Consider the following 12169-nt stretch of genomic DNA (forward strand, 5'->3'; position numbering starts at 1 on the left):
AGCAGATGGCCTTGCTTTGAAAAATCTACTTTTCCCCCATGCCAGCTGATGAAATGCTACCAGACTTTGAAATTGGTCAGGGCTTGACTTCAACCTGAATACTTGCCTCTCATTTGAGTTTGTCTGCATTTGTCTTTTGCCCCTTGAAAAATCTCCCTTCCCGAGGGAGATTTCGGTACTCAAGAAACACGTTATTTCTCTTAAATCCCACAGGCGAGGAAACGAGACCTCTTTTGTTCCGGCTAGAAGGTCTGGAGGACGTCGGGTCATTGAAAATGCGGACGGCTCTGACGAAGAAGTGGACGCTCGTGACGCGGACTTCAACGGAACCAAAGCCAGTGAATGAACAACTTGCTACAAACGAACAAAACCAAACCCAGTGGACTCTGCTTAGCACCGTCAAAATCCATCTTCAAATTCCAAACGTCACAGACACCCCTCACGATGACTATAAACACCACCGCCCTGAGTCTGGGGCATCAGTGGAACTTTTGAGTGATGTACCAAACGAGAAAAACCCAACAGGCGACACAGACCCCACCCGCTGCCCCTATCAGTGAATTGTGCCGAAATTGTGAGGTTTTAGGAAAGATATAACCACCGTAACTGATCACTGGCAACTGAGTTTACATGACAGGGGGCAGGAAGTCACCAAAGTGGGTGCCACCGCCTCCCCCTCCCAAGTCATTCCCCTACCCTTCCAATGTGTCGAGTGGGCCCCTGTTTTGAGTTCTTTCCCCTCCTGGTTACCACACCTCAGACGCACACAGTTCACGGAGACCAAGTGCCTTCGGTAGTCACAGGAATTAAAAAGGAGACACTGCTCCAGTGGGTAAGAGCAGGAATGTTACACTGTTTTATATGCACCCCGATTGTACTTAAGGACACCCTCACGAATAAAAGGTTATAAATCACTGGCGTGCACTCAGCGCTTCTGTCGTTTTGGAGAGTGAAAGAATGGGGGAAGGGCATTCTCATTGAAGCCTTATGGTGACCCTGTGAAGTCAGCTTATTGTTCCTTCATAAACGGGGAAACTGAGGCCTAGAGATGTGAAATCAATTGTCCGAGATCCCACAGCTGGCACAAAAAAAGGCAAGCAGAGATGTCACGGGAGTCTGTGTTGAGGGGACTTCTCAAACCAGAGGTGGGAGGCTCCAGGCCCAGGAAGTAGGAACGTGACCAGAATGAATGTCCTTATCAATTCAAACCCATACATACATACTGGGAAGAATACAAGACATCCTTGCATTTTAAAGTTAAAACACAAGACCTTCATCCAGCAGGGGCCAACCAACTTTCTGTGAAGGCCAGAGAGTCAGTATTCCAGGCTACACATGGTCTCTGTCACATGGTTATCTTTCCTTTTTAAATTTAAGATTTTTTTTTTAAGTTTATTTGACAGAGAGAGAGGCAGCGAGAGAGGGAACACAAGCAGGGGGAGTGGGAGGAGAAGCAGGCTTCCCACCGAGCAGGGAGCTCAATGCGAGGCTCGATCCCAGGACCCTGGGATCATGACCTTAGCTGAAGGCAGATGCTTAACGACTGAGCCACCCAGGTGCCCCTAAATTTTTTTTTAAATAACCCTTTAAAAATATAAAACCATTCCTACTGCGGGGGCCACACAATACCAGGTCGTAGGTCCTTTCCTTCCTCAGCTTGAGTGTTCCAGACAGAGATCCCTTGCAAAAGTTCTGTTCGACACAATTCTACACACCAACTCCGTGGGGTCCAAGAGATTTGAGAAGAGAAGAAATAAGGCAAACTGAAAAACTCAAGCCAGTGACCAAATGCGAATATACCCTGAGCAATATACAAACATACCCCAATTACACTTACTTCTAAGAAGCTGACTTGAAGGGAATTTTTTTAAAGTAGGGTTTTTTTTTTTTTTTTGCGTATTTAGTTACTTGGTTAAAAAAAACAAGTTTTTCACCACCATACGAGCAAACATAAAAGCACAAACGAAGCGGCATTTACTGACCACCACCACAAGCTAGGTGAAAATTAGTTTCTCTTGATTTTATTGTTCTTTTAAAAAAATAAAAGTACGTCTTTCACCGACACAGGTTAGAATGTTCCCAGGGTAAGGAGCCGGGCACCAGAGATCAATTCTCTGTTGAATTTCAGTAGCACTTCTAAAGTTCTATCTTCAACTCAAGGACATTTTTACTATTCTTTTGGAAAAATAACTTAGTAACAAACGGTTGTTAAGCTGCATGCATGCTCCTGAATTCGCGTGTTCTTTTTACTCAACTCCAAAAGTGTGAGACGGCAGCTCACACCAAGCAGGGTTGAGTACATATAATATCTGTGTGGAAATCGCGTGTTTGTTTCTTCTTTGACAAGGAAGCTTCCAACAACAATCCTGTGGTTTAATCTTATTTGGAGATCACCCCGATTACTTATCAAGGCTTTGAATGATGTCCTGCTCTCAGGGGCTGCATTCCCAAGGCCATGACACCCTGAAGACTGTCAGGGTCCCGAAGGGGAGGTCACCCTCAGGCCAGGGCCGAAGTCTGAGGAAGACTAACCATCAGGATTGGTCTAAAGAGGACACAGACTTTCCACTGACCTGGCCCACACAAGACCTCCTCGGAAACACAAGCACACCTCTCAGTACCTCAGTGAGAGCCAGATTACAAAGTCCCAGCGGTACGCAACACCAGAGTTTCTTTTTAAAAAGACATGTGCCTATTCTACTCCTCTCTCCTAGATGTGATTTCATGACACAGACCCTCCCTGTGCCACAGAGCCCTGGGAGATTGTGTTCTGGAAGACGGCCTGAGTCTGAGGTGGGCTCACATCCCACTTTTGAGGCATCTCCCAACATTAAAAAAACAGAGTCTTAAAGCCACTGGGGACTCAGGCCAGCTCACAATGATGGGGTAGCCTCGGCGTCCACACCTTCGAGCCCTTTCCAGAGGGTCCCGGTTGCCCCGTCCACACCAGCAAGCAGGATGGGGACCATGACATTTCCCCAGGACAACTACCAGGGGCCACGGGCGATGGCCTCATTGGCTAATGTGACTGCTCCTATTTCTCAAACTAACTAAAAAACACAAAAACCTAGTTTAAAGAGGGAAAGAAAGGTAGGACCCCTGCACAGACACACCGGGGCTTCAGCTTCCGTGGATTTCCTAAAGCAACATCTTGACTACACCCTGGGCTGACGGCAGCGACGGTGTGGAAATATTTGAAGGCGGCTTCCCAAATTCCAGGCGTTTTCCCAACCTTCAGATAGAGCAAACCAAATTAGGCGGACATGACATCTGTGACAGACTGGCTAGCATCGGGGCCCACAAAGTTCTAAGAGTGACTATCAGGAGTCAGGAGCAGTGTCTCCCTGGGTATCATGAAGTGAAATGAAGAAAAAGACACTGGCCGGCTAGCTTGCATGTTCCCAAGGCCACATGAAAAGCCCGGTCACAGAAGACCAGCTAAAAACATCCTCTTCAACAGGGTTGGAAGTTGTGGGCAAGCCATGGAAGACGAGTCTTCATTTCCTGCCATCGGTCTGCCATGGGTCTACCAGGGTGACGTGGCTTGGGGGCCAGGAAGATGGTGGCACGGCTTAGAAAAACCAATGAATCTAGAAGCTGCCCCGATTCTCCTCAAGGAAGAAAACACCCAAAGCTGTCAGAGGTCAGATCTGTGTTTTCTCATCAGGCGACTGGCTTTGGGGATCTAGTCTGGCTGGAAGGTAGTGCCTGTTTCCTGAGTTTCTAAAGATTTTTTTTTTTTCCCTTCAGGAAAAAAATCCTCTGGGGGAAGCAGAGCAGTGTTTGAAGCCCAAGTCCCAAACAAGGGTTCCATACAGGACATGCTCACAGCATGACCAGGAGCTGGGCTGCCAGAATCAAATAATGAAAATGAGCCTCTTCCTGGCCATTGGCCCTTAACCAGAAGACACCACCTAACTCTGTCTCAAGGGGGTAGAGGGTAAGGTTCACGGACATAAGCCCGCAACTTTTCCAAATGGCTACGGGCTCCCCCCTGGAGTGGACAGCTAAAGGTACTGACCCTTTGTCACCCAGAGGCACGCCGGCGCTGCTCGGCTGTCTCTCACCACCATCTCTGTGCTTGCTCCCCCGCCCCGAGGCTGGGCCACTCGTTCGGTTTGGGGACTGATCATACACGAAGTTCCGGCAGGACGCCAGCTTGGACTCCAGTGCCTGCAGAGAAACACGTTTTCATCCTCCAAGTTAAAGACAAGAACTCACCTCTCACCCAGAGCCTGCGCATAGACAATAACCGAAAACAGGGGTTCTCAAATTGTGTTGGACGCTGGAATTCCAAAGTGGGGCCCTGAAGGAATCCAATGTACGTCCAACTTTTAGAGCCACTGACCTAAGACATTTCGGGGCTTCTTGGGAAAATCACTAACCCCGCCTATTATCCAGTTCTGCCTATGGGAAATAGGAAATCCACTTTTGGAATGATTTGCTCTTTTGTTTACCTCAATAAACATGCTCAGAGTGGCTTGTGTGGAAGCACTGTGCCTTGCTGGAAAGGGACCCCATGAAAACCAAGAGGGCACTGAGACCACCGCACACTTCCCTATACTCTAACTGTCCAAAACATTACCAGAGAAACGTGTTGGGGCGCCTGGGTGGTGCAGTCGGTTAGGCATCCAACTCTTGGTTTCAGCTCAGGCTATGATCTCAGGGTCACGGGATCAAGCCCCGCGTCAGGCTCCACTCAGTGCAGAGTCTGATTCAGATTCTCTCCCTCTCCCTCTGCCCCTCCCACTTGTGCTCTCTCTAAAATGAATAAATCTTTGAAAAAAGGGAGAGACAGAGAGAAATGTGTTTACAGAACAGAAAACCAGACAACCAGAAGGTAAAAGGAAAAACATGATGAGGTTGCAGTTCTGCATACATTCTGGCAGGATTTAAATTAGGTGATCTTCCAGGCCATCATTTTTAAAACTAAAAGAAACCACCACAAAGAATACCTATGTTATTTTTTTAAAAAGATTTTATTTATTTATTTGACAGAGAGAGAGAGAGCACGAGAGGGAACACAAGCGGGGGGGGGCAAGAGGGAGAAGCAGACTCCCCGCCGAGCGGGGAGCCCGACGCAGGACTCGATCCCAGGACCCTGAGATCATGACCTGAGCCGAAGGCTGACGCTTAACGACTGAGCCACCCAGGTGCCCCACCTATGTTATTTCTTAAGCACAAAAGAATCTTTCCCTGTAATGAACATAAAACCTATAAAGTCAAGTTTTTTGCCCTAGACTTTCGAGATTTCTGTCTTTAACTCCCTAAGAAATTTTAAAAAGAGGAGGCAATTTTTAAATGTTTCTCAGTTTTTTTCAAATTAAGGAAAAAAATCATAGACACCAACCCAATTACCCAAATTCCAACGAAAAATGACCAGGGAAAGATATGCCCAGGCAAAGAGATGACAGAGTCAGGGCTCTGGATGTTCGTCAATAACAATGCTCACAGAAGCTCAAATGATGCTCAGGGACACTAACAGAACCAGAGTTTTGCCTAAAACGCAGGGAGTCTCTGCTAACGGGAAAGGAACTGGTAAGGTCACCCCTCTCCAATAACCTGAAACACAGGCAAGGAGCCACACCAAACCCCAGGGAGGTGGTGGTCTTACCCCTACTTTCCGAAGCAAGTCTCCCACAATGTTGAGAGCCGATATCCGCGCTGCAGGAGTGAGGGGGGTCCCACCCGTGGAGTCATCCAGACCTGGGTGTGCAAAAGGAAGCGCACGTAATACCAACCTGCAGTCCTAAGTCCGTGCACTAACATCCCTAAATGCAGAACCACAGGGGTGGACTTGGGAAGCTAACTCTGCCCTCTGATCCCGGACGCTACCCTGTTGCACTCACTAGTTAACTAACACAGGAAAAGTCTACTTGATGACCAAACTCTTGCAGCCTTACAACCACTATACTAAACGTTTATCTTTATGTGTTATTCTTTTAAAACAAAAGTGAAATAAGTCCTCTTGAAATTCTAGGAATTCCATATAGTTAGGAACAGCATTGGAGCAAACCACATCTGTAAGAAGCTTAACTCTCCAGAGCCCCTCTCTCTCCTCCAAGCAAGACCCAGGGACCAGCGGCACCAGCATCACTGGGATGCTGGTTAAGATGCAGGATCTCAGGCCCTGCCCACACCTGCTGAATCTCAGGGGCATACTCAAGTGTGGAAAAACCCTGCTCTAGACTGGGATTCTGGAAGTCTCACCAGCTTCTTGATCCCAGGGGACAGGCTAAGGGATAAAACAGTGTGAGCCCTGGAGCCAGCCAGCCTGGGTCTGAATCCCAACTCTGCTATTTACCAGCCACATGATTTTAGGCAATCTCCTTTATCAGGGCCTCAGTCTCCTCATCCATCAAATGGGGATAGCACTTGCATCTTGGGCCTGTGGTGAGAATTCAGTGAGGTCATATATATGCAAAGCATGCAAAGCACAGTGGCTAACTAGCACACACCGAACACTCGGTAATTGTCTATCATTGTTACTTGCTATTAAGTGGCCCAGTAAGTCTCAGTTAATCAGCAGAGGAGCTGGGGAGAAAACTCAAATTGTTCTTTTTTTTTTTTTTTTTTTACCAACAGCCCAGGTTACACTGGCTCCACTTCTGGATGGACGTATTTATTGCTAGGCCCACAAAATGCTTTTCAAAAAATTTTTTTATCTGGTTATTGAAATTTGCAATTTGGGAGATTTCATGTTCAAGAAGAGGATTTCTGGGGGCGCCTGGGTGGCTCAGTCATTAAGTGTCTGCCTTTGGCTCAGGTCATGGTCCCGGGGTCCTGGGATTGAGCCCCACATCGGGCTCCCTGCTCGCAGGAAGCCTGCTCCTCCCTCTCCCGCTCCCCCTGCTTGTGCTCCCTCTCTCGCTGCGTCTCTGTCAAATAAATAAATAAAATTAAAAAAAAAAAAAGGATTTCCAGCTTCTGATGAAGAATGGAAATGTCTGCTAAGGCTGGGCCCACATTTCTTGGGGTAGAAGCAGAGTGGCAGCTTCCTTCCCCCACTCCCCGCTCACCACAGACTCCACCGCTCCCTACTACCTTACAACCAAGCTCTTCTTATCTCAAACCTGCCTCCCCCTCCCCACCCCACCCCCACCACCCCAGTTTGCTCCCTGCAGCACAGCCTGGCCCAGTGGCTCTCTCACCCAGGACCCTACCCCCCGGGAAAGTTTTGTGAAGCGAAGAAAATCCTCACAATGGCTATGCCCTTACCACGTCTGAACGTCCCTGGTGTGTTTAAGCTAGCGCTGGGTCCCCGATGAGCTATGGGTGTGGACGGCACAGAGCCGGTGGCCTGCACTGCTGTGTCTGTCCTTTCGGCCTCCACCGAGCTGGGCATGGGGGTCCTGGGCTTCTCCTGCTTCTGCTGCACAGCCAATTCCTGCCGCAAATCTGAGACAGGACAAGGACTCAGATTAGGTCCCTGCTCTGGGTGAAGGGGGGGCGGGGACGGTCAGCAGTAGACACTGGTCAGGGAAAAGAAGTGCCAGAATGAAAAACCATAGGTGGAAACCCTCAACGAAGTGAAACCCACAGGACCTGGCCTAGCAGGCTTGTAAAACTACATAATTTTTTAGTAAAAACAAAAAGGTTTAAAAATTTTTAAAAACTATGGCAGTGATAGATACACTAATGCTTTTCTTGCTCCAAAACAATTTCAGTGCAATAGGGTATATAGAATTCTAAGTGAAAATATGCTTTCTCAACCCATCCCCAAATGCCCCTCCTCACTCATAATCACTATAATATGGGGGAGATATTGTCAATCCTTTTTTTCTGTATTTTCAAAGAATTACGTATCTCTCTTAAGCATATGATAGGAATAATTCTTATTAAGTATAAATAGAAATATATCTACTGTCTATGACAGCATGTCTTAATCTTTCTAACTATATCTATAACATTCCAGAAAATAAGTTTATGTAATTTATTTAACCACTTCACTACTCATGGGCATTTATAGAACTACCTTTCAAACTTAAAAAAGAGTTTTTTCTTAGGGGTGCCTGGGTGGCTCAGTTGGCTAAGCGTCTGCATTTGGTTCAGGTCATGATCCTGGGGTCCTGGGATCGAGCCCCGCATTGAGCTCCCTGCTCAGCAGGGAGTCTGCTTCTCCCTCTCCCTCCGCTCCTCCCCCTGTTCGTGGTCTAATAAAAAAATAAAATCTTAAAAAAATGATAAAAATAAAGGGATACATGCACCCCAGTGTATATTTTAAAAAGTTTTTCTTTTTAATCTCCCTTCTATTATCTATATGTTAGGAACTAAATTAATGTTATGAACAATTGGGATGTTTAAAAAAATCTCTTCTGCACCCAGATCTACCTCTGGAACTGAACTTCCACGGAGCAAATGCTAATGGGAATTCAGAGCTCTAAGCCACATGCATTAGCAGCCAGCAAGCCACAAAACCAATGGGCTAGCTAGCAACTGCATCAACACGAATTTTCTCTCCACAAAACTCTTATACTCCTACCGATCAAAAAGCCCGCAGTGGGCTTAAATATCCACAAGGGGTCTTCACAGGGTCGGACATCTGACAATTCTTAGCACGGGGTAGGGACCAAGTGTGGTTCTATACCCTCTGACCAGACTGTCTGTGTGCCGAGCAGGGCACGGATTTCCAGCAAAGGTAACACTGGGCGACACTGCAGGACAAGCTGTTCTCAGGCAGGGAGAGGAGAAAACGCTGGTGAGGGTACAAAGAACAAAGCCAAGGCCTCCTGACCTCTGGCTTCATCCTTCAGTCGCTGAACAGATTCTAGGAGATTCTCCTTCTCATCAAGTTCGCTCTCCAGGAAGGCATTTCTTTCAATGGCTTGATTCAAACGCTGCTCAAAGTCTTCCAGAGACATGATTGTGGCCCTGGTAAGAGAAAAATAAAGCTGTCCAAGAGAGCAAACAGCAGCATCCATTTGGTGTCTACAAACCCGGGAGACAAGAAAGGCCAGACACAAGGGGGGCATGAGTCCCAGCATGGGCACTTCCTAGACACCACGGACCTGAACAAGCATCTTAACCTTCCAGGGCCCAGGCTCTTCGCCTGCAGAATGAGAATCGTCTTAGCTCTTGGGGTACACAAAACTGTTCTGGGGATTAAGTGAGAAATGTCCATATAGCACTTAGCAATGAGCCAGCGCCTTATTAGGATGACCCAGAGGACCCAGCCAAATGCCAAAAGCAGCAAATCTTCTCTTGGAGACTCAAAATGCAAATCAGTATTCAGAATATCCTACTAAAATCCATACAGAACTTATTATTGTACATTTAATCAGGGAGAAGAGACCATCTTTTCAGTTACCTTAAACAATTCAAAATGCCCAGCTGCCCTCCTAAAAACCACTTCCTCTTGTGACCAGTATAGACATTTCACTGGAATGCTATTAAGGCACTGAGAAGTGTGGTAATAAAGAAATGTGTCTAACTCTGAGGCACAAAACAGGAAGCTTGCCCAGACAGTTTCCTCACAAGCAATGCAGGGGTAATAACAGTACCTCCGCATGGTGGTGGGGGTGTCAAGGGGCAAATAATACACTAAGCCTCTAACAGATGTTTTGCATGTGAGTGCTCAATAAATGCCAGCAATTTTTATTACTGACCCTGTGTTTGTCCTACTAATTGTTATCTCATGGTGGTTAGAAGTTTATGTTTGGAGCAGAACCCAGGAGAACCTAGCTCTTCAGCATAAGACTACCTAAGCGTTCCTAGGAAGCTTAACCTCTCTTAACCACTGGTCCTGCAAAGTGAGGATCAATTCATGAATTCATCAATTCAATATATCCTGCTATGTCTAGACTGAATTATATTCGTACCCTCCCTCAAAGGGTCTTCAGAGAAAAATAAAGTTACCAAAAGTGCTTAAATAAAAACAAAGGAATAACATTCAGGAGTACAATACTGGAAACAGTTGAGATCACCCTAAAGGCTTGACATGTCAAACATACAAAAAAGATAAAATGCGTAGGAATTCATCTAACAACAAATAATGTAGGATTTTACCACAGGGCACGGAAGGCTTGTTGAAATGCAGACATACGGTGTTTGTGAAGAGGAAGACCCAACATCACAAAGAAATCCATTCTCCATAAGTTACCTCAGAGTTTAACAACATCCTAGTAAAAATATTAATAGCTTCTCGTTGGGGACAGTGGCACAGGGGTCTGATTTAAAAGATCATGTGAAGGGCGGCGCCTAGGTGGTTCAGTCAGTTAAGCATCTGCCTTTGGCTCAGGTCATGATCCCAGGGTCCTGGGATTGAGCCCCACATCGGGCTCCCTGCTCTGCGGGAAGCCTGCTTCTCCCTCTCCCACTCCCCCGCTTGTGTTCCCTCTCTCACTGTGTCTCTGTCAAATAAATAAAATCTTTTAAAAAATTTGTTTTAATAAAAGATCACGTGATAATAAAATAAGAATGTCCAGAATAACTCTGAAAAAGAGAGAAGTAGCTCCCCCAGATATAAAGAACACACTATTATAAAGCCTCAATGGTGAACAACAGTGTGGTGCAGCCTTCAACAGTTATAAGGACCGACCAGGGAGACCAGAGATGCAGAACTAGATCCAAATACAAAGGAGAACTTAATTTATGATAAAAGTGACATCGCAAATCACTGATGAAAAGATGGTTGATTCAGGGCACCCGGGTGGCTCAGTTGGTTAAGTGACTGCCTTCGGCTCAAGTCATTATCAGGCCCCGCATGGGGCTCTGTGCTTAGTGTGGAGTCCGCTTGAGACTCTCTCCTCCATCTCCATCTGCCCCTCCTGCCTGCTCTCTCTCGCAAATAAATCAATCAATCTTAAAAAAAAAAAAAAAACAAACCATGGAATTACCATATGACCCAGCAATCACACTGCTGGGCATATATTTAAAAGTGAAGGCAGGAGCTCAAAGAGGTATTTGTACATTTATGTTTATAGCAGCAGCACTCACAACAATCAAGAAGCAGGGGCGCCTGGGTGGCTCAGACGGTTAAGTGTCTGCCTTGGGCCCAGGTCATGATCCCCACATCGGGCTCCTGGTTCAGCGAGGAGCCTGCTTTTCCCTCTCCCTCTCCCTCTGCCTCTCTCCCTGCTCATGCTCTCTCTCTCTCTCAAATGAATAAATAAAATCTTTTAAAAAAATTTAAAAAAAAATCAAGAAGCAGAAGCAACCCAAATGTCCACGAACAGATAAATGGATAAAGATGTGGTATATACAGTTGACCCTTGAATAATGCGGGGGCTAGAGGTGCCGACCCCTCACGTAGTCCAAAATCTGCATGTAACTTTTGACTCCCAAAATTTAACTACGAATAGCCTACTATTGACCAAAAGCCTTATCAACAACATGAACAATTAGCACATATTTTGTATGCTATATATATTACACACTGTACAATAAAGTAAGCTAAAGAAAATGCTATTAAGGAAATTTATAAGAGAAAATACGTTCATAGTACTACACTGCATTTATTGAAATAAAAAAAAATTCCATGTGAGTGGACCCACGCAGTTCAAACCCGTGTCGAGTCAACTGTACATACACTTGAATATTATGCAGCCTTAAAAAAAAAAAAAAAAAAAGAGGAAATCTCGTTGCACACTACAACATGGGTGAATCTCAAAGACACTATGCTAAGAAAATATGCCAGGCACAGAGGACAAATACTGTATGATTCCACTCCTATAGAGTATCCAAAGTAGTGAAAATCAGAGAAAGCAAAAAGGGGATTACCAAGGGTCCGAGGGAGCATGGAGGAGGATTTAGTGTTTAGTGGGTGCCAAGTTTCAATGTTGCAGGATGCGAAAGGTCTAGAGAGCTGTTGCACAATAATGTGAACACACTTAATGCTACTCAGATGTACACTTAAAAATGGTTAAGATGGGGGCACCTGGGTGGCTCAGTCGGTTCAGCGTCTGCCTATGGCTCAGGTCATGATCCCAGGGTTGCGGGATTGAGCCCTGCAAAGGGTAGTGGGATTGAGCCCCGCATCAGGCTCCCTGCTCAGCGGGGAGCCTACTTCTCCCTCTCCCTCGGCTTGTGCTTGTGCGTACTCTCTCTCCCCTTCTCTGTCACATAAATAAATAAAACCTTTAAAAAATATTGGTTAAGATGGTGAATTTGATGTTGTGTGTTTTTATCACAAAAAGTTTTTTTTAACATCTATGTAACAGTACTACATAGA

At 46.0% G+C, this 12169-nt stretch overlaps 2 protein-coding genes across 14 annotated transcripts in view; one reads left to right on the top strand and one right to left on the bottom strand.

Annotated features, from left to right (window-relative positions):
* Positions 1-486, top strand: part of MYH11 (myosin heavy chain 11) — a 109247-nt gene extending 108761 nt beyond the window's left edge. For 3 of the 5 annotated variants that reach the window (XM_025855636.2, XM_073899459.1, XM_025855637.2), the window contains one exon: positions 214-486. In XM_025855636.2, the coding sequence (XP_025711421.1) occupies positions 214-346 (133 nt within the window). In that variant the 3' untranslated portion in view covers positions 347-486. The remainder of the gene's footprint in view (positions 1-213) is intronic. The other 2 variants (XM_025855638.2, XM_025855639.2) reach the window with 1 other exon arrangement.
* NDE1 (nudE neurodevelopment protein 1) overlaps positions 1-12169 on the bottom strand; it is a 48344-nt gene that overhangs the window by 15072 nt on the left and 21103 nt on the right. For 7 of the 9 annotated variants that reach the window (XR_012380429.1, XR_012380432.1, XR_012380431.1 and 4 more), the window contains exons 5-8: positions 8735-8871; positions 7219-7398; positions 5615-5706; positions 4022-4173 (exon numbers count right to left, since the gene is read on the bottom strand). Coding sequence is in view for 3 of the 9 variants with exons in the window: in XM_025855643.2 (XP_025711428.1) it covers positions 4022-4173; positions 5615-5706; positions 7219-7398; positions 8735-8871 (561 nt within the window). In the remaining 6 variants the exon portion in view is untranslated. Of the gene's footprint in view, positions 1-2005; positions 3233-4021; positions 4174-5614; positions 5707-7218; positions 7399-8734; positions 8872-12169 lie in introns of those variants that run through there. The other 2 variants (XM_025855641.2, XM_025855642.2) reach the window with 1 other exon arrangement.

The sequence above is a fragment of the Callorhinus ursinus genome, unplaced genomic scaffold, assembly GCF_003265705.2.
Source record: "Callorhinus ursinus isolate GAN/ISIS: 27379988/994484 unplaced genomic scaffold, GSC_fseal_2.0 scaffold13, whole genome shotgun sequence".
NCBI classification, from domain to species: Eukaryota; Metazoa; Chordata; class Mammalia; order Carnivora; family Otariidae; genus Callorhinus; species Callorhinus ursinus.